The sequence below is a fragment of the Dermacentor silvarum genome, chromosome 1 (assembly GCF_013339745.2).
Source record: "Dermacentor silvarum isolate Dsil-2018 chromosome 1, BIME_Dsil_1.4, whole genome shotgun sequence".
Taxonomy (NCBI): domain Eukaryota; kingdom Metazoa; phylum Arthropoda; class Arachnida; order Ixodida; family Ixodidae; genus Dermacentor; species Dermacentor silvarum.
Window position 1 is genome coordinate 266,344,540 of NC_051154.1, and position 26,245 is coordinate 266,370,784.

The 26,245-nt window shown below is 43.0% G+C and overlaps 1 protein-coding gene across 6 annotated transcripts in view; it reads right to left on the reverse strand.

Annotated features, from left to right (window-relative positions):
* Positions 1-26,245, reverse strand: part of LOC119437141 (rap guanine nucleotide exchange factor) — a 598,134-nt gene that overhangs the window by 16,928 nt on the left and 554,961 nt on the right. For all 6 annotated transcript variants that reach the window (XM_037704211.2, XM_037704208.2, XM_037704210.2 and 3 more), the window contains 19 exons: positions 25,606-25,740; positions 23,475-23,693; positions 22,248-22,352; positions 21,118-21,308; positions 20,238-20,460; positions 19,771-19,932; positions 17,959-18,066; positions 16,375-16,690; positions 15,242-15,611; positions 14,295-14,598; positions 12,095-12,159; positions 10,703-10,868; positions 9,844-10,020; positions 9,373-9,472; positions 8,639-8,766; positions 6,327-6,410; positions 5,933-6,007; positions 3,242-3,313; positions 309-1,035 (listed from right to left, as the gene is read on the reverse strand). In XM_037704211.2, coding sequence (XP_037560139.1) covers positions 309-1,035; positions 3,242-3,313; positions 5,933-6,007; positions 6,327-6,410; positions 8,639-8,766; positions 9,373-9,472; positions 9,844-10,020; positions 10,703-10,868; positions 12,095-12,159; positions 14,295-14,598; positions 15,242-15,611; positions 16,375-16,690; positions 17,959-18,066; positions 19,771-19,932; positions 20,238-20,460; positions 21,118-21,308; positions 22,248-22,352; positions 23,475-23,693; positions 25,606-25,740 — 3,727 coding nt within the window. The remainder of the gene's footprint in view (positions 1-308; positions 1,036-3,241; positions 3,314-5,932; positions 6,008-6,326; positions 6,411-8,638; positions 8,767-9,372; positions 9,473-9,843; positions 10,021-10,702; positions 10,869-12,094; positions 12,160-14,294; positions 14,599-15,241; positions 15,612-16,374; positions 16,691-17,958; positions 18,067-19,770; positions 19,933-20,237; positions 20,461-21,117; positions 21,309-22,247; positions 22,353-23,474; positions 23,694-25,605; positions 25,741-26,245) is intronic.

Consider the following 26,245-nt stretch of genomic DNA (forward strand, 5'->3'; position numbering starts at 1 on the left):
CTAAGGCCAGCACTTAAGCACCAACTTTAGTATATACGTAGTTGAAAATGTTATACTATAAGCGTTTCTTAACCTTCATACTTACCATGTGTCATCATTTTATATGCAACAAGCATGCAGTAGCCAGTTTCTGCAACTTTGAAAATATGCCCCTATCCTTACTGGTTTAAATGCTGCCCAACTCGACTGTGGTGAATACAATGTATCAACTTTCATGCACCTGAGTTTATATACAAAACCATTGCACAGCAGGCACAATGGTTTAATGCACAATGGGCACATGATGCATGCCAATGTACAAGACTAACCTGAGGCATGAGACTTCCGAAGGGGCAAATTGTTGAGGCTGGTGACGCTAGAACTTTCAGGCGAAAGGTCAACCGGTTGGACGCTGGCATAGCCCGCATCAGAGTGCGATCGACCGTGGCAGCTAGCGCTAGCCCCTACCACTGGTGCGGGCGCATCGCGCACAGTTGCCGATCCTCGACGTTTGACCCCGGGTGATGGTGATGCGGGTGGACGTGGCGGCTGGTGAGGACGTACCTTGCTCTGGTCTGACAGAGCCAGAAGCTTACGCATGGCTTGCGGAGAGTCCGTGCCAAACTTGACACCGCCTGCCGAGTTTATGGACTTCTTGCCCTCTGAAGTGCTGCTATTGCTACTGGCTGTCGAGAGAGTCGGAGATGGATGCCTCTTCCGTGGGGATGGGTGCCGCTTGCGTTGTGGGTGCGCATTGCTTGGCAAGACAACTGGAATTGCTGAGGGAACTGGATGTGGCTCACATTCGAAGGACATGGCAAGCAGCCGCCCCTCGTCTGCAACAACCTTTAGGTGGCTCAGATAGGCCTTCACACGACGCACCATCTGGGCTTCTTCAAACATTTTCTTGGGGCTGGGCTGAGCTGTGCTGCGCTTTCGCCGGCGTGCTAATGCCGCACCTGCACCGCCTGCAACTGCAGCTGCCGCAAAGCTATTGAGTGATGCCAGTGCTGGGTTGAGCGGGCTCCCACCAGCTTCCAGCATGCTGTACAAATCCTGCAAGTGTAAAGCAGCAAGGGTGAAATGTAAGGCTGAGACTTCCCAGAGATGGCGTCAAAACCATTTCCACTCAAGATAGAAGAACAAGTTAGTTAGAGTTCAGCCCTTCTGGCTTTTAGTATTCAAATTTCCAGCATACTTTTTTAATGTGTGTATTCATAGGCAAACCGGACGTGCGTCGGGTTAACCTCCCTGCCTTTCCTCTCTTCTATTTCTCTCTCTCTCTCTCATAGGGCCACTCACCAGGCCCCGTTGAAAATTTTGGTTATGCACTGGAAGCTGTAAGGTGCCATTTAGGGAGCATTTTACCGAAAGAATTAAAAAATTTGTTCAACATTAGTAGCAGGGACCGAAGAAATTGGAATGTCCCATTGTCATGCCACCAGGAGGCAAGCTTCACTGCCACCAGAGACACTCTCCCCTTTTGCCTCAACTAGCATCTGCAAGAGACATTGCTTCCTTGACTTCATTCATATCGCAGCCATGGGGCTGCGTCACGCTCACATGACGAGTTCTGCTTCTTTTCCTTTTTTCTACATGGCACACTTCTAGTGGCAGCATTGCGCGTTTCATATTGGATGATTTATCGAAGTCAAGTGCCATAGTTGGTGACGTCGGAGGCAGTGTCTCTTACATAGAGGCATTTGCACATGCGATCTTGACTCTCTGGCTGGAAGGGGCGCTCTCTTGAGAGCAACGGTGTGCAAGCTTTTGTTTGAAATTTCAGCTGTTCTCGCACTGCACTTTTCTTTGATACTTTGCAGACAGGATAGTCAGCGAGTAATCTATGCACCATGTTTCTTTGCAATCTGCAAATCCTGCTAAGAGGCCCTAAGAGCAAAATTTTAGCATTCTTTTGGAAAATAAAATTGTAAACTGAGAGCTATCACTAACCGAATTTATTCAGCAACTACTACTTCTGACTCAAGAATATACCAACTTTTTTTTCTGCAATTCAGAAATTTTTGCTGGTAGACACGGAGATGCCATCAGTAGCTAAAGGTCTGAGACGTCTGCCACAGGGACAATCGTTGCAAAACAGTTTCATGTTTGTAGCTGCTCTCAGTGGATAGCTGCTTCCCTTAAATGCTTGTTGAACATTGCTGTACATGATGCACACTACCAATTTACTGCAGTCGAAACGGGTGGCTACAGCATTCAACTGTCGTACACACAAAAATTTCCGTTTTTGATTTCTAGATAAACAAAAGTAAAAATCAGAACTGAACTATCAAGGCAATCACAGCCCTATTGCATTGCAGAACAAACCCCCATATGGCTTCACCCCTCATTTAAACGTACTTTCATACATTGTGACCTGGCAGTTGTTGGCAAGTCTTCTATTTAAGCCCAACTGGGATAGGCCTAATACCTCCAGTGGCCAAACTCGCATACCACAGGTTTGCAATCCAAGAGATAATGGTCAGCTTTGAAGAGATGCACCAAATCTAGAAGGTAATGTGCCAAGAGCTTGCAATAACAAAGATAATTTGCGGCAGAAGGCTGCTGCACAAGTTATCAATAAAACAGGCATCTTTGCTTTAGAGCTTCAACATTAATACATAAAGAATGGCAATGATCTGCTTGCTTGCCAGCTTAGCAAGATTTGTTACTGGGCTAGTAGGCTGCTAAATGAATGTGCAGCTGCACGAAACGAAGCCAAAACGAAGAAACACAAGACAGACATTATATTTGTCCTCTCATCTGTGTTTAGTTACAGTTCCTTTAAATTCTCAAGGAGATTCTGCTATATTTAAACGCCAAACCACACATCTTGCAGCAATGAAGAACATACAAGAGACAGTTTTCTATGCACTTAAATGCTTCAGGATCCTGACTGCATCATCTGTGAATGAAATACTAAGTGCAATATGAAGCCACACTTTCACTTCTCTGGCCTTTCACTTCACATCTGGACATAACCAGTCTTCTTTTACCAGCTCAGGGTGACCCAGTGAAGAGAAATGCACACACCTGCTCCAACTTCAAAAGTCATATCAGAGACAAATACTCAATTTGTAGCACCTAATCTGGCAAGGCACACCTGTTAGCTATGATCGGTAATATATAGCACCCAGTGTGCTCCAGAATAATTCAGACAGCCCGGAATTTCTTTTTCTTAAACCAAAATAGAATTCTCCGCACATGCAACACTTTGCTCCTCCTGAATATATATAAGGGGGGGGGGGGATGTGGTACTTACATAAGGAACTGAGCACATCTTCATCAACTGTCTCACTTCCTTGGCAATCATCCTAAGCTTTTCAAAATTGACCTGTGAATGAAGGCAAGGTAAAGATTTGACTTTAGTGCTCCCCAATTTGTATAGTGACACGAAGTTAACACACATTACACTGATTTCATAGGTTGAATACTTATAGCATTCCTGCTACCACTGCAGAGAATGATACTCTGTAGCAACCATTCTTTTCAATGCACACTGCAAAATAATTTCACAAGTGCATGCATGATGCTTTCAATGATGCAATTAAAAACAAGCCTCATGCAACACTACAAGAACTGTTTGGCAAGCTGGACATAGTGATGTACTACCTGCTGCCGTTCAAATGCGAACAATAGAGCATTTTGTTTTTGTGCAGCCCAGCTAAAAGCAAAGCACACGATGTATGACCAACAGTGATGTGCCACTAGCAGTGCTCTAACAAATCGGAGTTATTCATACATCTCTCTGCCTTTTGCTTTTTGCTGGACTGCGCAAAAACCACGCGCTTCACTGTTCACGTTTAAATTAATGCAAGTAGTACATAACGTATGTCAATATTGTAATGAAGCGAAATACCACTTGACTGAACATCGCTTCAATGACCTTGTCGGTAGAATGCACAATGACAAGATCTCTGGACCAGTTAAAAGCCCATCTTATTTGCATTTCACTTTGACGACATCTCTCTAATGAACAGTTTCTACAGTCCCTTGAAGTTCCTTCTTATGGAAGTTTTGCTGTATAGGTGCAATTTTAGCTTCAAGCCCCAGGCAAGCGATTAATTGTGGCCAAACAAGAAATATTGCAGGAGCTAACACTTCAATAAGGAGACTTGTCTTCAGAAGGGCCACTGCTGTTCCCTTTGTCTTCTTCCTTGTGAAGCACTAGCCAACTAACTTCGTGCAATCATGTAATACTAGAGAGAGAAGGAAAATACTGGTGCAAAGGACAATTTCATTATCTTGTACTAGCTTAGTTTCCCAACTCTGAAAGCCTTGTGCACCGATAAACCACATTTATCCGGCAATTATTCGTGACCAATTCAATTCTGGCACATATCCGCAAGCGTAGTGTCAAATTTTAGCATCATATAGGACACAATCCTATTGTTCCTATTGTTTTAGGATTAAACCAAGTAATCCGAATTTTTTATATTAAGCTAGGTGACCGATTTTAGAAATACGTGACAGGACAAACAGGATAAAGCAGGTTGTAATGATTTAACTGTTGGTTTCAAATGTGAAATCGTGCAGTGCAAGAAAGTAGCCATTCTGCATTGCATAATCAAATATCTTATTTGATACTGACAGACACCAACAGCTTTAACATCCAATTGCTCTCCTTAACCAGTATTTCAGAAAAGAAAAAGAAATCGAGAAAGGGGAAAAATTTAAAATTAAATTACGGGGTTTTACATGTCAAAACCACCATCTGATTATGAGGCACGCCGTAGTGGGGGGGCTCCGGATTAATTTGGACCACCTGGGGTTCTTTAACGTGCACCTAAATCTAAGTACACGGGTGTTTTCTGCATTTCGCCCCCATCGAAATGTGGCCGAGCGAGAGAGGGGAGACATGGATTGTAAAATAAATTGCTTCATTCAGCTCAAGTTCGAAGTGAACAGCCACAGCAGCATCAGTCAAATGGCTAGTTCCTCCTTTGCTCAGTTACATTTAAGCTATGATGGTACTAAATCTTATTTTGACAGAAAAAAAAGAAAAGCAACCATGATCGAGCATGTGTCCGCAGAGCAGGTGTCAGCAACTGTTAGGTTCTTGCTTAGCCTTTTACATAATCGACAGCTGTAGGATACACAGTGTAATCATTTCAACCTTGTCCAGCAAGTACTTGGTGCAGGTGTTGCACTTATGAATAATTAGGCTAGTTTAGCTGGTTGACAGGGAAAGGCAAAAAGGACAGTGGTCAGTGCCTGTCCTGTTTACTTGTTCCCTTGTCCTGTTGCTGACCAGAAGTATACACCCTGAACCTCAACACTACCTCTGGGCAGTTACTTAGCCAAGTAGTAAATCTTCAATTGCCTTCTCTAAAACCTGTTATTTTGCCTTCCAGTGTACTTGCTACATTGAACCAGAGGTTTTAGGATGTCTAATCTTAATAAGCAAGTTTCTCTATAATGAGCATGTCCCTGTTAGCATTTCTTAATGAAACATCCTCGAGAAGGAAAGGAGACAGTGCTTGCCAATTCCACAAGTTTTCCTATAGATTATTAACACAGGGTGCTTTTCAACAATATACTAACAGAATGCATTTTTACTGCCAGTGGACAAAACTAAGCACGAACTTCTGAAACATTTTTGTTAAGGGTACACCTCCAAAATGTCCAAACATTTACTGTGCCTGGAACTATTACTGCAAACGCCCTTACGAGCAGAGCTCTGTGCCATGGTGTTCTTGTAGCAGATTTCCACCTTCCGGTGCCAGATGACGCCATGACAGTTGCATGCGTGAGCTCTACAGGATATTTCTACGAGGGGTTGAAACTGCTATCTGGTGGCTCTGCCCTGTCGCTTTCATCTCAATTTGACCTGTCCCAAGGACACTCCTTCAATCATCTTTTCTTTCATCCTTATAACGTCTGCTCATTCACCGTCTTTTAAACACTGGACACCTTCCAAGGTCTTGTGCTTTGTTGGTTGGGGCACACTTACCAGATTGTCCACAATGGTGTCATTTCCGAAATGAATAAAAGAGAGGTCCTTTTTGACGATTGGATAAAACGGTATCTAGAAAGACAAAGAATGACATTAGCTTGGGCAACCTCCAGTGTAAAAATTTGTGTCATTTTCTTGTCTCAACAGCTTTAAGAATGCTTTAGTAAAGCAGCTGGGTATGACTTCGGTAGTAACACCTCGTGCAATAGTCTGTGCTACACACTTTTGCTACACAATTAAGCTAATTTCAGGTTCTAAAATGCAAATCTCCTCCTGCTCAGCTCATGAGTCATAAGACATTTAATTGCCACATTCTATTAACTGCAAATATTTTAGTTTGCCAAGAGAAGAAAGAACAAAACAGGTTAAAATATTTCTTCCATGAACTTACAATTGGTGGTCTGGTTTGTTCATTGTTGATGAGGTTGCGGTATTTACACATGTTTCTTGAAGGATCCATTAATTCTTGGAGATCCTGAACAAAGAAAACAAAGTAAGAAAAAGACACGCAAAAATTTCACACATGAGTCCGTTATAACGACATCTCTTCTATCTGGCTGCAATATGACCACTTTCTATATTGCCAATGGTGCAATATTTGAAGATAACGTCCCTGCCAGCCTTACAATTTGAAAATGCTACTATTGAAGCCAAAAATAATTTTGCGAAAAATGCTAAAAATTTTCATTACTCAATTTGTTTACTGTTTTATTGAAATTCGCAGACTGTTCTGCAGGGATGTTGTGAACTCTGCTATAGAGTCGCAGCAAGAATGAGCTGCACCATAAACAGAAATGTTTTTGACGCTTACACATAGAACACTCATGCAATAGCAGCCGAAGTGTCGGTTACAGTCATACATTGGTCATACATAGGTACCAGAGTATTCAAGCAAGCACGACAAATCGAGTTCGTAAAGATTGGTCAGCGACTGCATGTAAGTGTGATTATTCCATAGAGATCGGCCTGGTTGGGACAACTAACTGAACTAAATGTAATGAAAGTCCAACCAAGACGTTTATTTAGCAACGCAACGATTTGCTGCTTCTCCAGTGTTGAGATTGGCAGAGGTGCAGCGGTGCTTGTAAGGGTTTTGCGTAGTTTGTTCCTGGCAGTGACAGGCGTGTGAGGACTTTGCACAAAGCTTGCAAGTAAACTCTACGGAGAGTTCCCGAAGAACGGTTAATGTTCTTGGTAGTTTTTTGGATGTGCCACGACTCGAATAGAAGCTGCCTCTGGTAATTCTTTTTTTCGCTCCAAGACGATGGCACCACTGGGGTCAACGCAATGGTCGAATTACTCGCACTGCCACAGCACTGCACTCTTTTTTGAAAGAAATGGCGAAGGTCATTTTTGGGTTGTCGGATTCTTGCAGGTAAGCTTTTTGTTTTGCCAAGATTCTTCATACACAGTGCAGGATATCCTGTAGACAATGCCTTGCGCTTTTTGGTTTGGCGCACAGTCTTTCGTGTGCGGGAGGAAGCTACTGACGGTAGCAAGTGCCTTGAATGTGACATCAGCACCTACCCTCCTTTAAAGGTCACCTTGCTTGTAGTGGATGGAAACGTGGCGTCACTGACAAGAAAACTCTCCAAATTTACTTGCAAAGTTTGTGCGAAGTCGCCTCACCTCTGACACTACCAGGAGCAAGCACAAAACAATTATAAGCACTGCTGCAACCCTGCCAATCTCACCCCTGAATGAGTTGGCCCGGCTCTGATACACTAGGTTGTTAAATAAACATCTTGGTTGGAGTTTTAATAATTTTAATTCAGTGACAGCAGTTGTATTGTCTTTAAATCAGTTTTGCCCAGAACTGAACACAAATGAAAAATGGTAAAATTATTGTCAACAATATGGCAACGATAAACAAGGTTAAAAAATCAGGCATTTTACGATAAAATTGTAAGAGTGGGCTGGTATGAGACAAGCAAACCCAAAATTTGCAGGATTAGAGTTGCATATACATGGTACCTTATAAACCGGTATTGAAGTCGAGATATTTTCTCGAAAAAAAAAAAAGAGGAAAAAAAATGCAGGCTAATGTGACCCCTCATTCTACATAGCGGTATTTAGCAAAGTGTGAGCCGCTGCCTGGTAATCTACGACGTGCATGTTGGCAAATGCATAGTCAAAGCTGTACCCATATTCAAATTCGATTGCTGTCCTTTTTCTTTCTTGTCGCCTGTGTCTCCTTGCGCGCGCTCTTCTGCTACATACTTTTTGTTTTCTGTCTGGTGAGCGATGAGTGATGATGAGGGTGAGCGACATGGAGACAATTTTCAGCGGCATTCCAAGATAACATTTGTAGATCTCGCCAAATTGAACGGCAACGTGGCTGCTCAGTACCAATTTGGCTTTTCTGAAAAAGGCGTGCGATACTGGTTGGCACAAAAAGAAAAACTGGCGGCGTGCAACCCACGTAAAAAACTATTTTGAGGGCGTCGTGTTGTGCAACCACAGCTTGAGGACCCACTCTCGAACTTGGTGCAGGAGCTTTGTGCACTTTCGCCACCAGAGGCAAAAAACAGGCAATTCGCTGCAAAGGCGTGGAGCTTGGCACCTTTGTGCAAACAAACGTGTTTTGGCATTTTCTTTCTTTTTTCCCCCCACTTCAAGGTAAGGGGTCGACTTATATATTCCAGTTTATACGGTACTGAAATATGCAGAGAAAGTCTCACACTGAAGTTCACAGGCACATACCTCAAACATCTTCTGGTACTTGGTTGGCAGTTTATCCCACGTGGATCGTAACCGCGACACTGCTCCATGACCCAAGCCACTCAGAATTGCAAACATGGAGTTGAAATTCTTGCACTCCTTGCATTGCCCTGATTTTTAAAACATTTAAACAGGAGAAAAACCATTTTAGGTCTGCACATTTAGGGAGAGCCACATCGAATAATTATTTCCTATTTCATAGCACTTTTCCCCACAAGTCAAGTTCTATGAACAGGCACATGACAGAGCTGCAGACATGCCAGAGTCAGTGATTCCAGACAGTGATTCTTGATCACACAACCAGTAAAGAATTCACACTGCTTAGTCCCACCAGAGTTTATGTAACTACTAGAGTGCCAAACCACATCCGAAAACCAGGAAAGACAGAGCACCTATCAATGATGGCAGTATTTGTATCCACGAAAAACACATCTTCAATTACCCATGGCGTTTTGCGGCCTAATCGCAGTTCGCTTGTAATTCCAAATAAATTTGAAATCACCTAGGGTGGAGTTTGGTAAACTTGCTGGCACTTACTTTAAACACTTGTCATCACTGTCATCATACCTGGAATCTTTTTAGCAATGAAATAACTTTTTCTCTTTTTTTGTACCAATTGAGTTGTGTTACCATTTATCGGATCAGTAGACAGCAAAGACACTGATAATAAAAAATGAAGGAAGAAACGCAAAGAAAAGCTGCAGCAGCAAACTTACTTGCCACTTTAATAAACTGCTTCACTGTCTTCATTCTCCGGACGGGATGAGACTCTCCACAGATTTCAGAGACAACCCAGAACATCTCGCGGTTAACAAGCTGTAAAATAATAAGGCAGTGCCTCGTGTTAACATAAGAGTACACAACAACGAAGGCTAAAAAAATGTCGCCTTGAATGAGCAGGAAATATTCAATTTATGTTGTACATACACAGCCATAAAAAAATTTATAGCATACAACAAATAAACAGCAGATGTATTGCTAACAAATCACCACAACGAACAAGATCTATAAAGATGGAAAGTTAGCCAGCCAAGTCGGCTTGGACACATTAATTATTCAGCATCGCCCTCGTCCTTCTGTGGCTAGCCACTAAGTAAACTTTCACCACTGACCCTCTATCACATAGAGCACAGTAAAATCAAGCTTTAGACAATGCAAAGGTTCCAATACATTTAGAAGAGACAAACCTCCGCAAACATGGCCAGCATGGGTGACCCATAGGCAGACTTGACTTCAAAGAGGTCATCAATGTACTCGGTGGGCTCAATCTGGCGGAAGATACTGAAGTCCTCCAGTGTCAGCTGTGTTGCCACCTCCACACTGTTCAGCTGCAGAAAGGTCACTAGGCTCTCGCGTAGGAGCTCCTGTAGGTGCAAACAAAACGAAAAGGTTCACTCGGGGACAAGAGATAGCCCTTTCTACTGAAATTTTTAGTTACTCCTAAGCATTTGCTAGAATACTTGGTATATACCGAGAGCGCCAAAGTAAGTGATACTGTGCAAAACACATCTAGCTTACTGGACCCCCATTATATGCACTGTATTTATCACTTCATGCATATTGCATGTCACAAATACACAAATATTTAGCTGGCAGACAAAGCTTTCCCACAAGCCCATTTCTAAAATACTTTCCTTAACAGCTGCATCCCTTAGTAACTAGAAGGGCATCAGACAGGAAACTTGTATAGTGCTCGCTGTTTAATTTTTAAAAAAGGGGAAAAAAAAAAGATCTTGTTAATTTCCTTCAATACATGCAATGCCATTTACATTCAATAGACAGCTTGTAAAATTAGGAGAAAAAGTGAGAAGTCAGCAGTCATAGTTGAACCAGATGTTCAACCATAACTGCATATTCAAAGAAATGAAATATCCAATTTTCAAACAAATACATTGATTCAAAAAGGAAGTATTTATATCATAACCAAGATTTCAAGCACTCACATACCCTCAGTTATAGCAGCAGAAATGGACGCTGCCCAAGCAATGAAACACTGCAACACCTTCTCGATAAAAAAAAAAAAAAAAAAAAAAAAAAGGAGCTCACTATGGCCATGTCGTCAGGTACAAGGGGGTCTGTGGAGGCATTGTTGCGCAGGTAGTAGCGGCTGCTGAGACCAATTTTTTCGGCCAGGTTTTGCATCTGCTCTGGTAAGCGGCGTTGCTTGATCAAGCCACCTTCTCCAACAGACACTTCACACAATGAGTACAGACTGCACATAGGAAAAAAACAGAAAGGGAATGTCAAAGACAGAGTAGAGACCTTGCACAATCTTGAAATGAAATTGCGGGGTTTAAAAGGGCCCTGCAATGGCATTTTTGGGTCACCATATTTGCTCTGGATCTATTCTCAGCATGTCATAGAACACAAAATAAAAGGATGAAAATTGACTGATGCAAACCCAAGCTATTGGTCCGAGAAAATTCGAAAAACAAGCAAAATGAGAGTTACCCTAACTCGAATTTTTGCGGTGTTAAGGTGCACATTTCACTCTCCTATGACGTCATATGGTGCCACCATATGGTGCCAGCAGCAGGGCATTAGCGAAGTCGGCGTGCCATGGTTGCCAAGCCTGCTCAGCTTTTATCAACAAGCCATGGTGTTTCCATGGCCTCCGCAAATGGGCGACGCGTGGGCTAATCTTGGAAGCCATGGCGTCACTTTTATGGTTACAACAGCTTCCGAGAGGTGGCCATTGGCACGCCAAATTGCTCAGCATGTGACGAATCGTACCTGTGATTGCAACATCTTGCCCATGGCTCTGATACTTAAAATGGCTATAAAACGTAATGCCGTAGGTTTTTCTCGCAGTACTCGCAATATCATGCGAACTAAATCGCACATTAAAATTTTGACTAATCATCATAGCGGCACTCTCGTTCGTCACGTCCTGTCTACGAAGTGCACAATATCACTGCATTGAGGGAATGCCATTGGTGCCGTTCAACAAGCTTTCCCTGGCGATTTGCAGGGCCCCCCTTAACACCCCAGAACTGCACAGTAGGTCATGAGGAACGCTGTAACAAAGAGCTGCAGATTAATTTTGATTACCAGGCGTTCTTTAACATCCACTCAATTCATGGTACACGAGCGTTTTTTCATAACACCTCCGTCAGAGTACGACTGCAGTGGCCGGTAATCAGACCCTCACCCTCATGCTCAGCAGCGCAACACCATAGCCATTGAGCCACCGCGGCGGCGACTCGACATTGCACAAAGGTTTTAAGAAAGTCAGATATAAGATGCAGCTGCAGAATTGACAGCAATAAACATTCCTCTAATCGCAAAATTGTGAGACAACAGAAAACAGTGTCCAGAGTAGGACGAAATATGATAGGTTAATCGGCGCCTACTCCATTTATATGCCACTTTTACACCAGTCAAGAGTAATCTGTCACTGCCAATAAGTCAAGAACCTGTATAGCACTAGCTTCTTACCTGCTAGAGTCTGTGATACCGAATTCTCGAAGTGCTAGCATCACTACTTCACGCGCTGTTGTTTCCTGCAGGAAAGGAAAGAAGAAAAAATAATAAAGTCTGTGAGCCCAAGTATTAAAATAACAGTTTTCCATTGGTGCAATGCACGCTCAACACTTGATAAATGCAATAGCTAAACAAAACATGTACCCTAGTGGAAAAGAAAAAAAAGTGGCAGCAGTCAACACCTCCAAACCTTCCCAAATTATTTACACCTACTGCTTTAAAGCAGTATTCAATAATGCAGCAACAACCAACCACAACAGAAGCGTTGACGAGCTCCTTGTATTCAAACCATCTGACCTGCTGCTTTGATGTGCTGGTAATGCAAGTTTAGAGCATTAAAGTACATCTTAAACTCTAGAGGTTACTTAAAGGCATTGCACCATATTTATAAAAGGTGTGAAATTTTCTGCTATTAAAGGGCATCTGCTCCAGATCTTTTCGTAAAAAAGTTGCAGTTTCACCCATAATCTGAAGCAGTGATGCAACAGCTGGTGCATGTGAGCTGGTGCATGCGACAACTGGTACTGCAGTATTTCATGCACTATTTGCAGGTGCATGTGAGCACTATTGTTACGAGAAGAAAAAAAAAAAAAACTTCAGTCAGTGATACCTCCAGTCCCGAGTGGTCTGTTTGTAGGTAGCACTCACTCCCTGGTTGTAGAGAAGCAAAGACAACCTTTATCAGAGAAGCAAAGACAACCATCCTCCTCTTTCCTATCCTGCCTTTCACTTCTCGCCCATTGGCCTCATTCATATCCTTTCACCTTGGCACTGGTTTATGGATAGCCGCACAGCATGGCATCAGCCAATCATTTTAATGAGAACTCAAGAGGCCAGGCGCAGTGTTATCAGGGCACAGTATTCTTTGCTGCAGGACCGAACAAATTCTTGGGCTTTATGTGCCAAAACCACGATTTGATTATGAGGCACGCCGTAGTAGGGGACCAACTCCGGATTAATTTTCACTGGGTCAACGTGCCCCCAATGCACAGGACACAGGCGTTTTCGCAATTCGCCCCCATCGAAATGCGGCCGCCATGGCCGGGATTCGATCCCACGACCTCGTGCTTAGCAGCGCAGCACCATAACCGCTAAACCACCGTGACGGGTTTTGCTGCAGCATCAACAGGACGGCTGAAAGGTACAATCTTCGAGTGGCAATTCGTGAGACTGGAGTTGCGAATCCTCACGAGACACTGACTTTTTCTTTATAAAATTCTCGCAAAGGACTCTGGGATTCCAGCGACGGACACTGGCAGACATAAAAATTACTAGGCGAGCACAAGCCCATTACAGCCATCGGTGCAAAAAGTTGTTCTGTGTACCTCGTGCATGGAGTAATCAACAATGTAATGCTGCCACTGCCATGTCCTTACAGCCTTCATCTCCTTTTTATTGCTTGAACTGCCTTCCAAAGCTGTTCCATCATGCCCATAACAATAATTGCCATGCTTTGCTTAGCACTGTTGTCGGGCAGAGCATCATCATCATCATCCTATTTATGTGCACTGCAGGATGATAGCCTCTCCCTGCAATCTCCAGTTACGCCTGTCTTGCGCTGGCATGGGGCAAGTCAAATACAGTGGGCTCTAATGCTTAGCCAACAGCTTGGATTCCATTTTGTAACAGCCATTTCTGCGTTGCTGTTCACACGTTCACCAACTGCATGCAGTTAGGGAAGTTTACTTAGAGCATAATTATAACGACTATAAGGAAGACATCTCTTTCTTTGCCTGTTTGCCATGCACTAACCTCCTCAAATCCACATTTGACCAGCAGCTGTAAAAGTGGATTGCCTCTCCCAAGACCTACTTCACTCCCATGAAACAATTCTGCAGCTTCATGTGCCAAAACCCCAATCTGATCACGAGGCATGCATTAGTGGAGGACTCCACATTACTTTTGACCATCTGGGGTTCCTTAATGTGCCCCTAAATCTAAGTACACAAGCGTTTTTGTCTTTCGGTCCAATCAAAATGTGGCCTTTGCAGCCGAGATCGAACCAGCGACCTCGAGCTCAGCAGTGCAATGCCATAGCCACTGAGCTACAGCGGCGGGTCAGCAGCAGAATGCCATAGCCACTTAGCCGCCATGTCAAGTCAAGTTTTACACGAAAACAGGGGGTGAAATGAGGACAGAAAGCAGTGGCACGCACCCTATGAACAAGCAGGTACTTGCAGGTCTGGTCTGCTTTGTACACCTTCAACACATGCTCAGGAAAGTCGCGGCCAGGGGCGTCTGCCCCCTCACAGTGGGGGGTCACAATGAGCGAGCTCAAATCAGGGTTGCTGTGACTGTGGTACAATTGACCCCCTCCAGTGCCACAATTTCCTGGGGCGATGGCATGCGCCGGAGACGAGCCGCTCCGACCAACCCGATGGTTGCCACAACCCGAGCCTACGCTTGACCCACTGTGCGTGGAGTAGAGGCTGTCATCCGAGCTGTTCAGCTGCGACTCCCTGCAGACATAAACAAAAGAAGGAACTGTTTGAACGGCAGGCAGTAGTACATGTTTTGAAGAAGATGCTATGACATTCAGTTAACTCTTTCATTCTAAAGTATTAGTGTAATCTTTACATATTACTGTCACACTCATACCAGAGTTGTAAGCAAAAGCAGCAGCACTGTACCCCGCTAGCATCTTGTACGTGACACTGTGTTATAGATGGTGTCGAAAACATGGCATCTATGATGCGCTTTTAGCTCTACAACTGCTACCAGCTCATGCAGTCAGGAAAAGCTTGGCCTTCGAGGTGAGCTCCTGTTACCCAGTGAGAGCCGTTGCTGGGGCATCAATTTGGACATGGCCTACTTGAACAAAGCATGCAGAACTCCTCTTACAATGAATGACTACGTTCTACCTAGCTGTTGGTATAAAGGGGTTAGCAGCAATAATCTTCATAAAGGGGAGTGTCGTACAACACACTCCCAATTACTAGTGCACTGTGGCTGAATACGGTGCTCACGATGTCTTCACCAGCACTGGTGCCCCTGTCTGTCCCCTGTATTCCATCATTATGTTAATGCTAGCATTCATACCATAGATCATCCTTCAAGCTCTGCAGTGTGTTCTGCATACAAGCATTAACAGTGCAAACTCACGCATTGAGCGTCTTGGGGATGAAGTTCATCTTGGCCAATGCTTTCTTGAGCTTAGCCCGGTGGCCCAGTGTCATGAATCCCTTCTTATCTTCTTTGCAGGCTACATCCCCGTTTCCTGTGCATGACCCTGATGATGACACAGAAACAGCTGTTGCAGGTGCAGGAGAACCTGCTACGGATGAGTGCTGGCCGCCCCAGCCGACACCAAGCGGCAGGCCACCAACGCCAAGTGGGAGCCCAACTACATCACTCCACTCAAGGTGTGACGAGAGCCGGAGACGTGGATCAGGCTGCAGTCGCAAAATCTCAGAGCTCTTGCGGCCACGTGGACGCATGGCCTTTTCTGGGTTGTTCAGCATCTCCTTGAATTCTGGACGTTCCAACAAATTTCCCATATTTTTGTTTTGTTTAGAAGTAAGAGGAAAGGGGGAAAGAAGAAAACGATGCATTAATGGTGTTATCAATTTCTCTATAGACTACAATGCTGTGAAATGAGGAAATTACTACAATGAAACTAATTGCATCTTCAGCTGGTCTTTCCAGCAGTGTTACAAGAGCTGTATAGGGCAGCAACTCTGCTCTGTTAAAAGACTAACTCCTGAGTTTATAATGAAGCCCTTCCTATCATCCTGCACCCCAGCACAAGCCAGAGCCATCTTTTCTGAAATAAAATCTATGCATTCATTTATAATGAAGCTTGGTTGTTGATGTTAGAGGGTTTGCTTGTCCTCAAATATCAGCTTGAATGCTGTGTCTTTCACAACGTTTCAGTGCTGCCAGAGTGCTGAGAAAACGACTAGTCAATGGTGCCATAACTGTAGTTCAGTATTTAGCAGGGTGCAGCCTAGAATTCAACACTGCATGATGAATAAAATGATAACAGAAAGATTACTGCAAGAGAACAGATGAAGCATACCTGGCAAAGGCATATAATATCATGTGCTTTTAACAGCACCTTTGTGCAAAAAGCACCAGCTTTACAAAAAAGCCACTTTCCTGTTCCTACTCTGCTCTATTCTGTGCCAGGCTCTTTCAATGCAAAGAAAACGAAACATCAATAAATTGTGTCCGGAAAAAGTTGTTTAGTACTAAGACAACTTGCACATTTCCTGTCCTAATACAAAGCCACTCACCTAAAAGATTCGATCGGACAGTGATGCAGAGATGAGTTGCCTTCCTCAATATCTCCATGGCTTGATTGTACGACATGGTGGCAAAGCTCTGGCCATTCACTTCCAGGATCTCATCACCGCGCTTGAGCCAACCATCCTCCGACTTGGAATTGGCCTTGTCCACTTTGGCCACAAAAATAGCATTGCCCGTTTCATAGCCTCCAAGAATTTGAAAAGGAAGCTCGTCGTCCCGCGATGACCTTGCCAAGGTAACCACCCGTGTTCGTGCCTTTGTTGCACATGCTATGTTCAGCAAACGCAATTGTGCATGCATCTTCTGCAAAGAAATCGCATGATAGTAGGAAGTAATGCATTTTTGTTTTTTTTCAGCAAACAAGTCTTCAAACAGTTTGTGCACAACCATCTTTTCACACAATGCATGAGAAATGAAACCTGCATGATTCCCATACAATACCGCACAATTATTGCTAGGGGTGTGCTAATAGCAAAATTGCAAATCGAATTGAATAGTGCAAAAAGTGGTGCAAAGAGCTGCTCGCACACAAAGCGCAAATGACGCAGATGAGCAAGTAAATAAGTCTGGTTTGCCAGAACATTTCCTTGCTCATCTGTAACCATTGCACTGTTACATGTCTGAACCAACTGACAAATTTACACCTTGCTGCAAAAACGAATCATCTGAATACCGTATAAACCGGATTATAGGTTGACTAGGAATATAGGTCGACCCCATATGTTTAAATGAGAGAAAAAGGAAAAAAAAAAGGAAACAACCAAAAATTGCCGAAATGCCCTTATTTTCAAAATGGCACCGCTCACCCATCATTGGAGCTGTAGCCTCATTCGTCGGAAGAGACTACAGCAGCACTGTCCTCGGAAGAGGACTGTTTGTCGCTGGCCGCTTGGAGTCCAGCTTCTCGCACTAACTCTATGGCTTTGCAGCGAATTGTGTGCGCAGTCACCGGCAGCGAGCACACACGAAGTTCCCGCCCAAAGTCCGCGAGTGTGTCCTCAAGCTGCGGGTGAACCACACTACGCTCACGAAATGGCGTTTTCCACGGGCTGCACTTCAGCAGCTTTCCTTTCTCTGCTCTCCAATACCGCACGCTTTTTCCAAAACGCCAAACTTGCGCTTAGCGGCCATATTTCCATTCATTTCGGCAAGATTGCCACAGGTTGCCATGTGACAACTCACATTCGGCTAAAAACCACTATACAAAACGAGGGGTGAGTTTAGCTTGCTATTTTTATGAAAAAAATCTCAACTTATATTCCGGTTTCTACGGTAAATAATTTTTTTTTTCTGTATGCACACATTCATTCAGTAATTGTACACACAGGCCAAAGGCATTACAGGGTAGCTGAAACAAATTCACCGAGATTTATAAGAGCCAATAAATAAAATCAATTGCTGCAATTCATCAAGCAAGGATAGGCCGGCCTTCCTTGAAATAATGCGACAAATAATTTACCACAGATGAGTTATGTCAACAGAACATTGCATGCACTGCTCAAAACTGATTCTTCATAGATAAGAACACAGACACACAACAGCTGCTCAAGGCAAATAAAGTGAGCTCTCACATTTGCTTCAAGGCATTGCTCAAACTGTTCCAAAAACTCCATCATTTCTGGATCAGTCTCAAAATCTGTGAAGTGGTTGTTAACCCAAAGAAGTACAACCCTTGTCACCTATGAAAAGGAAGCAAAGAAATGTGTCAATTAAACAGAAACCTGCAGCTCACCTGCAAAAATATATGAATTCTCTAACTTATCAGTAAAACTGTTATATATGTACACAAATGCCTCCTGAACAGAACTGAAAAATTACAGGCCCAACCTTCAGAATCTTTGTTACAGTCAATCACTGACACAGCATAGCAGTGTGATAAATATTTCACTTTCTTATCTGTATAGTTAAAAGTTGCACTACAAGCTTTACGACAATATCCTGTAATGACCATAGCAAAGTTAACACAGTTCCAATTAAAACAATATTCACATACAGGCTTTCTCCGTATTATGAATGACATGATATCAGGCAATGGCACTGATCCCCTCCACTTCAACATCCACAAAGGCAATACACAGGTTGGAATGATATCAATATTGCCGGGTGGAGCGCACATATTCGAACATGCTCATGTGCACATCTTTCAGTGCACGCAAGCGCAGTCACCAAGCCATGCCTTTCGAGATCAATAATATTGTGTTCACCTCTTAATAGGTTCAGGTTGACATTATGCTCAAAGTCTTTAAAGAAGTGACTAGATGGCTGTTCGAAATCACTGAACTTAGGCTTTCTCCATCCGAGGATAGGCTCACAATCTTATGGGGGCTTTACTCCTGACAGGTTGCGCAAGTGGTCTCAAAGCTTAGATAAGGAGCTGTAGCCATGACTGCATTATAGTTGAGGTGCTGATACTTCCACCAACCATTTGAGGTTTCCTTAGCAGCTTAAACCTCCCAAGACCCACGATAGCTCAGCGACATTATCACTTTTCAAATTGTTCATATTATTGACTGATGTGTTACAAACATAAAAAGACACCCCCCCCCCCCTTCCCTTTTTTTACTACTACGGTTAGATACTAAAAGCAGCACATGGAGAAACTGCATGAGCACCAACATGCTCATGCTGCATCCTAGATTTTCATGTCATCTCGTGGTCTTTGAATTGCAGTTCAAGGGTGTTTATCATCGTCTGCAATGACACGAAGGTCTTGGCCAAATTAGTGTCAATTTTCATGAAAGTTCATGGCAAGAATGTGATAAAGCCAGTTCCATACAGTTCCACATGTATACAAATTTATATTTGGAATGAATACTTTACATAATGACTTCCGAGTTAATTTTGAAAAGGATTGGAGGCAATGTGCAAAATATCGTGCTTCACCTCAATGTAGTCTATCAAGGTGTGTTCTGTTCCAATGCGAGCCAGCTGCTTTGCAGTGCATCACATCCCAGATTTCCTGCTTTCAAAGAAGGGGCCAGACTTTCTTCCCAATGTGGCACGCCTGGATGAACTATGCGTGGCCCACTGAAGGCGCTAACGCCGAGAAAACAGGTCCGGAGACGTCAGCTCCTATACAGCACTTCAGAAGCCTAAATGCAAGTGCAGCAATGTCGATGCCTCCGCTACTGTCCATAGAACAATGTGTCTACCTGTCATTCATGTGAGTGAACTACGGTTAAATCTGCCACATCCCCTGTAGGTGCTCGAGTGGTTTCTAGCAGGAAGGCAAGCCTTCCGACTTCCAACATGGAGGTCTACACCAGGAATGCCAAAACTTCCTACTGCCGAAAAACCCCACAAGCCTTCATGGATGTCGGTGCTGGTGAAAACAACAACAAAAGGACTGTACAAAATTGTTTATCTAAAGGTGTGCCACTCACCTTGTCTCTCAACTGAGGGTCATTGAACCACGAGAGGAGCTTGTTGCAGACCACCATTGAGCTTGGAATGAATGTGCGATATGTTAGTAAGAAGTCTTCTATGTAGCCTGGGTCAAGTGCGTTCTCTTCAAACAAATGTGCCAACAATCGGTCCGGTGTCCCCTGCAAGAAACAGCACAAGCATTCGCACAAGCATAAGTGCTAAATACACGCATAGTAACTTTGTGAATTAAGAAGAGATGAGCATTCAGACCTCATTATAGCCAATAATGACATGAAGCTTCCCCCCCCCCCCCCCTTGATGTAATTCACACAGGCAGTGCGCAGTGAGCGCATAGTGAAATGCCCCCCCTTTGCTGAATATTTTTCTCCATTTCCTTGTTACTTCAAGAACACTTGAAGTACAACAACTTTAAAAGAGTGCAACGTGCTGAACATTGCATAGTCGGTTTTTACAAAGGACGTACCCTGATAACGATGTGCCCTTCTCTGCTGCCCGAGTCAACGGTTCGGTGCTCAGTGACCAAAACCACATGACCGTCCTCCTCGAGCTTGCGTGTGTTCTCCTCGCTGCGGTGAAGAATGCGACAATAGTCGCCTTGGGCAATGCACACAAACTGGCAGTCATCCACTCGTGTGCGCATGGTGCCTACGTGGTGCATCTTCTCCATAGTAGGTGTGATGCCAAAGCTAGAACAAGAAGAAACACCAGAACACAATGCAATGCGATGCCAAAATTGAACACACTAAACTTCAAAAGTAAAAGCTGCTACTTTCACAGCCCTAATTACGAACACATTTTTTTGGGGCCCAAGAAGGAAATGAACTCTATTTTGGATGCTTGTCCTATGTCTATGGCATGAGATGTAAACCAGTTTCCCCGGTAAGTCGTGAATATACATTGAGGACACAGTAATTCTGACGACAGACTAAGCGATCAACAGTGGCCAAACAAAGAATGTCCCTGAAGCCAATGTTTCAAAAGAGGACACACGAAGTGCTGTTTTTAGGAAAATAGACCAATGTCAGGAAAGCCTAAACTCTCTAGAAAATTTTGCCACAACAAATAGCCCAGTCATCATACTCATGATGTAAGGTAAGAGTGCACTTTCCCAACCTGCCCGTGCAAAACTTGCACACACTACACAGACGCACAAAAGCTGAGTGCGCATGCACACATCCCCCCCCTTCCCAATGAGCTAACCTCCTGTACGCTTGTAGCATTGACAATACTAACAAAATGTTACAAATATCACAGGAACAGGTTAGTTTTAGTACACATAGTGAAAAATAAAGGGCGCAAGGTTGGAGTAAGTGAACAGTTGAATGCTGCAACAAGGATCTCACCTGTCCCCCATTGAAAGGGTGTGAGTGGTTCCATCAGGCATTTCCACCTCAACCTGCCCATTGACGATGACAGACCAGGAGTCCAGCTCCTCACCGTCATTCATCACCACCGTGCCAGCCTTTTCTACCACAGCAAACACCATGACCGCACAAAGCTCTCTACGCACTGACAGTGTCATGTTGGCAAATGCCTGGCAAGAGATGAGAGGAAAACAAAAAAGCATTGAAACAAGCGCTATTCAGGCAAACTTCACACGCATCAGTGCTGGCACACAATCAGGTATATATTTAGGGTCCTGCTTTATTATTTTATTTTCTGAAATGCAGCGCACTTTATTTTTATTTTTTTTGCATTCATCTGATAATAAAATTTATGCTAAATTTCTCCCTTTCATACTATATTTTCTAAATGAAAGCTTAGTGGTCCTTCCAGCAATATTTTTTTTTTTTTCATTTGAGAACGCTCCTTTATGGTGCAATTATTTTCGTAAAAGACTACCTGCTCTCCCCTTCACCTTTCTATCAGCCTATGTGGCATTTCAAGCTAGACTAACGTCCTATGACTGCTGTATGCATTCTTTTTACCAGCGTAACTTTGAAGGGTGGCAGATTGAGTTTAATTTGTAATCTATCCTTGTAGAGGCTGGCCGCCCCAGCTTATGTGAATCTTATGTGAAGCAGGGAGCAGGACAATAAAAGACAATAGAAGAGCACTCATGTTTTGCCTTTCGATCAAGTTTTGTCTTTAGTCGTTCTGCTCCTTGCTTCGTACAGTACACCTCTTCTAGCAATAATACCAGTGAAAAATTCCTGTAGTGGTAAACAATGCTAAGATAATCAATATTATGAACAGGTGCTGTCAGCAGGCACCTGCAACCGTCCTATGTAGTGCCAATGCAACTAAGCAAATCTTTCTGAAATATGGTGGCAAGTGTTGCAAAGCAGCAATGTTGTGGTTACAGTTAGGAAAATATCAGCTGGTGCTTTAGGCATTTGCTAAACATCATAAAAAGTTTTTAAGTGATATTTGCGCTGTTTCCTATAGACATGATGGCTTGACCCAAACAAAAAAATCTCAAACTGAAATGAAAGGATCATCAGCAATAAACCGAAGAATAGTAGCTACTCACCGGCAAAGGCTGCATAAACTCAAGCAGGGTCTCAATGTCATCTTCCGTCCTGTCATTGGGATCCTTTTCGAGACATTCATGGTATGCATCCCTTACTGTGAGGCTCTAATCAAAGAAAAGCAGTGCTAACCATCACAACCAGTTCAGGATGAAAAACTCAAAAGTTTGCATAGTAAAAAGACATGCTGTGCAGTTTAAACCACTCAACTTAAATGCATAACTATGGTATTTTTTATACCAAGTCTTACCACAAACACAGGCAGGAAAGAAGCATCTGAAGGGCACAACAGCAGAAGCAAATATGATTTACTATTTATTCAAATGAATGCTCGTCACCTCATGTACTTATCCCATCCTCTCTTCTGCCTTTTCATGAGGCTCATTCATGAAACACATACGTGGAATACGCAGTACAGAAGAGAGCAAAACCTGACATGCTACATTGCTTACAATGCACAATAAAAGATAGGGCAATGAAGCAGATGCACTTTCATTTTTCAGTGACACCTTGGAGAAGACGACGACTTGTGCTGTGATTGCGAGAGAGCTTGTGCTGTCTCACTGACACTGTAGTGCTCTTCAACAATTATCGCCGTTGTAATTAAATCTTATCACATTTGGCAGAAATGCTGAATATCCCAGTAGCTATAGGCATATAACAGAATCCCTTTCAAACAGGTGGCAAAAGATTAGCACTGCCGGTAAAGCCATTTGGTAATATAACTAAACATTGCTCGGCTTTTTGTCTGTTGCAAACTTTAATCTCCTGTGCAAATGAAATTTAATAAGGGCAAACGTGTAGTTTTGTACTGCCATTTAAGAAATCAACAACATGCAACTCGCAAGCCAACTTTTTTAAAGTATCACGAAAAGAAGATAGTAGAAATGCCAAAAACCCCGAGCAATGCAATATGACTAATATCAAAAAAGTGTGGTCGCTTTCCTTTGATTGCAGCTAAGCAACAAAGTTACGCAGCACTTCGGCCACAGCATCAGATGCAGCATGCTATTGAGCAAAATTTTGTTTTTCAATGCGTTAGCATTAGGAGTGTCAAAGTGGAAAAAAGTGTATGTGTGTGAAGTGTGGTAAGCCGGTCATGTGGTTAAAAGGTAGGAAGCAGGTTAAGAGAGAGCGCGTGCAAATACCTCAATCGCAGCTTGATGGCACTGACTTTTGCACGATCAGGGCCCAAAAACCCCCCTTGCATCCCTTAAATGCCCACTTACATCGATAGACTCAGCAAGGTCCTCCTCTTCATCTGAATCAACCGTGCTTTCCACAAGGCCAGAGAGGTCAACCTCGTTGTCCTCTAGGGACGACTGCACCGACTGCATCGTGTCTGACCCTGAGTAGGCTGACGACGTGTCACTGCTGCGTGAACTTCGATTAGACTTGAGCAGGCCTTCTTTGTGCAGTGCAGTCTGCTGACAGTCCAAGGGCAGCTGCTGCATTGTACCAAGAATCACAGACAAGAAAGTTAATACTGGTGCTGTAAAGTGATGAAACCAGCTATGAAAAACTATAGCACTTAATAATTTTCATACCTTTATTTAGTTACAAGATATCAAAAACCAATCCCATGTGACTATAGCCACCCACCACTAAAGCCCAAAGTTATTAATGCAATTAAACTTCCAAACACATACATGAATGAGCTAAAAATCTAATGAATGCCCGGCAAGGTTTGTGTTGTCGTGCATTTATGGTTGGTCAGTGCCAATATTACTTCAAGCTTACAGAGGCATTATGCTTATGATGGTTCTTTCCCCCTACAATATTGGCAATTTTCACATTCGCTTATAAGCTGAACAAACTGGCTTTATGTGTTCCAGCTAAATAAATGCACTAGAAAATATTTTAATCACATATCCTTCAGTATGGATCTAAGTGATGATGCACAGCTAGTTTGAAACATTGTTTGAAATGGGATTTCATCTCGCCTCAATAGGGCACACCTTTACAGCCGTGATCCGCAGTTGCAAGCCCCAAGGACCACTGCATACTGTGGCACCTGGTGATGCAACTATCACAGCCACAAAAAGCCACTAATCATGAATACACTTGAGAAAACAGAAAAAACACACACTGCCAGCATCCACTAGTAGCACTGCCATTTAACTGTGAGAATGGTTGTGCATAACCTCTCATTCAAAAGAGGGAAAAGCTCGAATGTTAGAGGCAGATATAAATTTCTGGGCTTTCCGTTCTGCTTCAAGCACAGTTGCATAATGATTCTTTCAGTGCTCAGATAGCCAGGCTAAAAATGAAGCCTCAAAAAGGAAAAGGTCTGCACACGTCTCCATAAGTGCAGAGATATTTGAGTGAGGTAATTTGTCTATGCAGAACAGTCTATGTGCGAGATTTGCTGTTTGGTGAAATTTACAACTGCAAAGAGTGGAAGCCAACTGAATTATAAGGTCAGGTACATGCTAACCAGATATTTTTACTATGGAACATTTGCATTTTAAGGAAATGTTTGTTTAAGGGCTTTATTGTCTAAGCCCAGCTTCTTTGCTATGGGTACACTAAGGAATTGCTGTTAGATGTCATTACATTAACGATGGTGTTTGAACTTTTTAGCTACAGTATACAGACTATCACAATATGGAAGCTTCAAATTGAAGGAGAAAAAAAGGAATTCTGAGTTTTCACAATATTTCTTGACATATTTTTACTTATGTGAAATACATGCAGGATATTTAGTCCATCTAAAAAAACTATTCTAAGTGCCTAAATCGCTCTTCTTCATATCAACAGCAGCCCCTGCATAAATGAATATTCAAGGTACACTCATTACCCATATTCGAATTTATGACCTGAAGATCTACCAGAAATATTAGCAAAATGATTAACTCCACCTAAGAAAAAGGAAAGTTGAGCTTACAAAGAAGAAAAAAGGTATAGCAGCAGATGTTTCCACAAAATGTAAGTAGCCCCAACCAGAAAACATTTCATAGCCTGGGATCAAAAAAAAAAAAAATATATATATATATATATTTCTTCACAAAAGCATTTCTTCATAGTAAATATATCCGCCATTGACCAAAAGGTGCAGTGGATACTTCACTGTATGATCAAGCCAGTGGAAGAAACCAGTTTCACACACACACACACTGTTACCTTTGCGGTACGTGATGAGAAAATCACTTAACATTTCATGTACACGAGTATGATGCCTAGAATAATAACAAGCAAATGAGCCGACAGCTGCAACACTGTGCTTAAAGTACCAATGTACCTCAGGAAAAAAAATGAAAAAATGTATGCACATATGTTCTGGTTACTTTTTGGGTGCACCCTCATTACAATACTTCAAAGGGTCTTCAATGGCAGCAAAATTAAATCTCATGAACCAACCTGGAGGTGGTGGTGCGGGTGCCTTGTTTCAACGGCCACCTCGTCCGGCTCGAGGGCCAGCAGCCGCTCCAAGTTCATGGTGGTGCACGACTGCCGCTGCCCCGGCCGCAGCAGCTCGCAGTCTGGGTAGTCAATCTGCACGGGAGGACAAAGGCAAAACGCAAGAATTAAGAAAGCTGCATTTTGCAAGTAGAAATATAATTTCTGACGCTGCTAAACAGATGCCAAACAGGTTCAGCAAATCAAGAGGTACATCATAATAGTAGGTACTAACATAGAAAGAAAGAGGGAACAAGTGTCAGGGGAAACAGTATCCAGAAGTTGCACAACAACACATATAGACACATTTAATATAAAGTCCATTCCATGAAATGAGCAATACAGAAGAGCTTAATAAGGATACGGTGAACATTTTTAGTGCATTATCAAAAAGAACAAAGGCCATTAACCTAAGTGATGCTCGCACACAAAACTAATGTAAAAGACCAAGCAAGACATCTTCGACTGCTTTTGTAATGACTTTGAATGAACAATCTAATCTTTCCGTAAAAAAAAGAATGTTAGACTTTCCGCTGTTATAGCCACAGAGGAAGAGAAACTATAAAAAGATACGTTCAAATTTGTCCATAGTGACTGTATT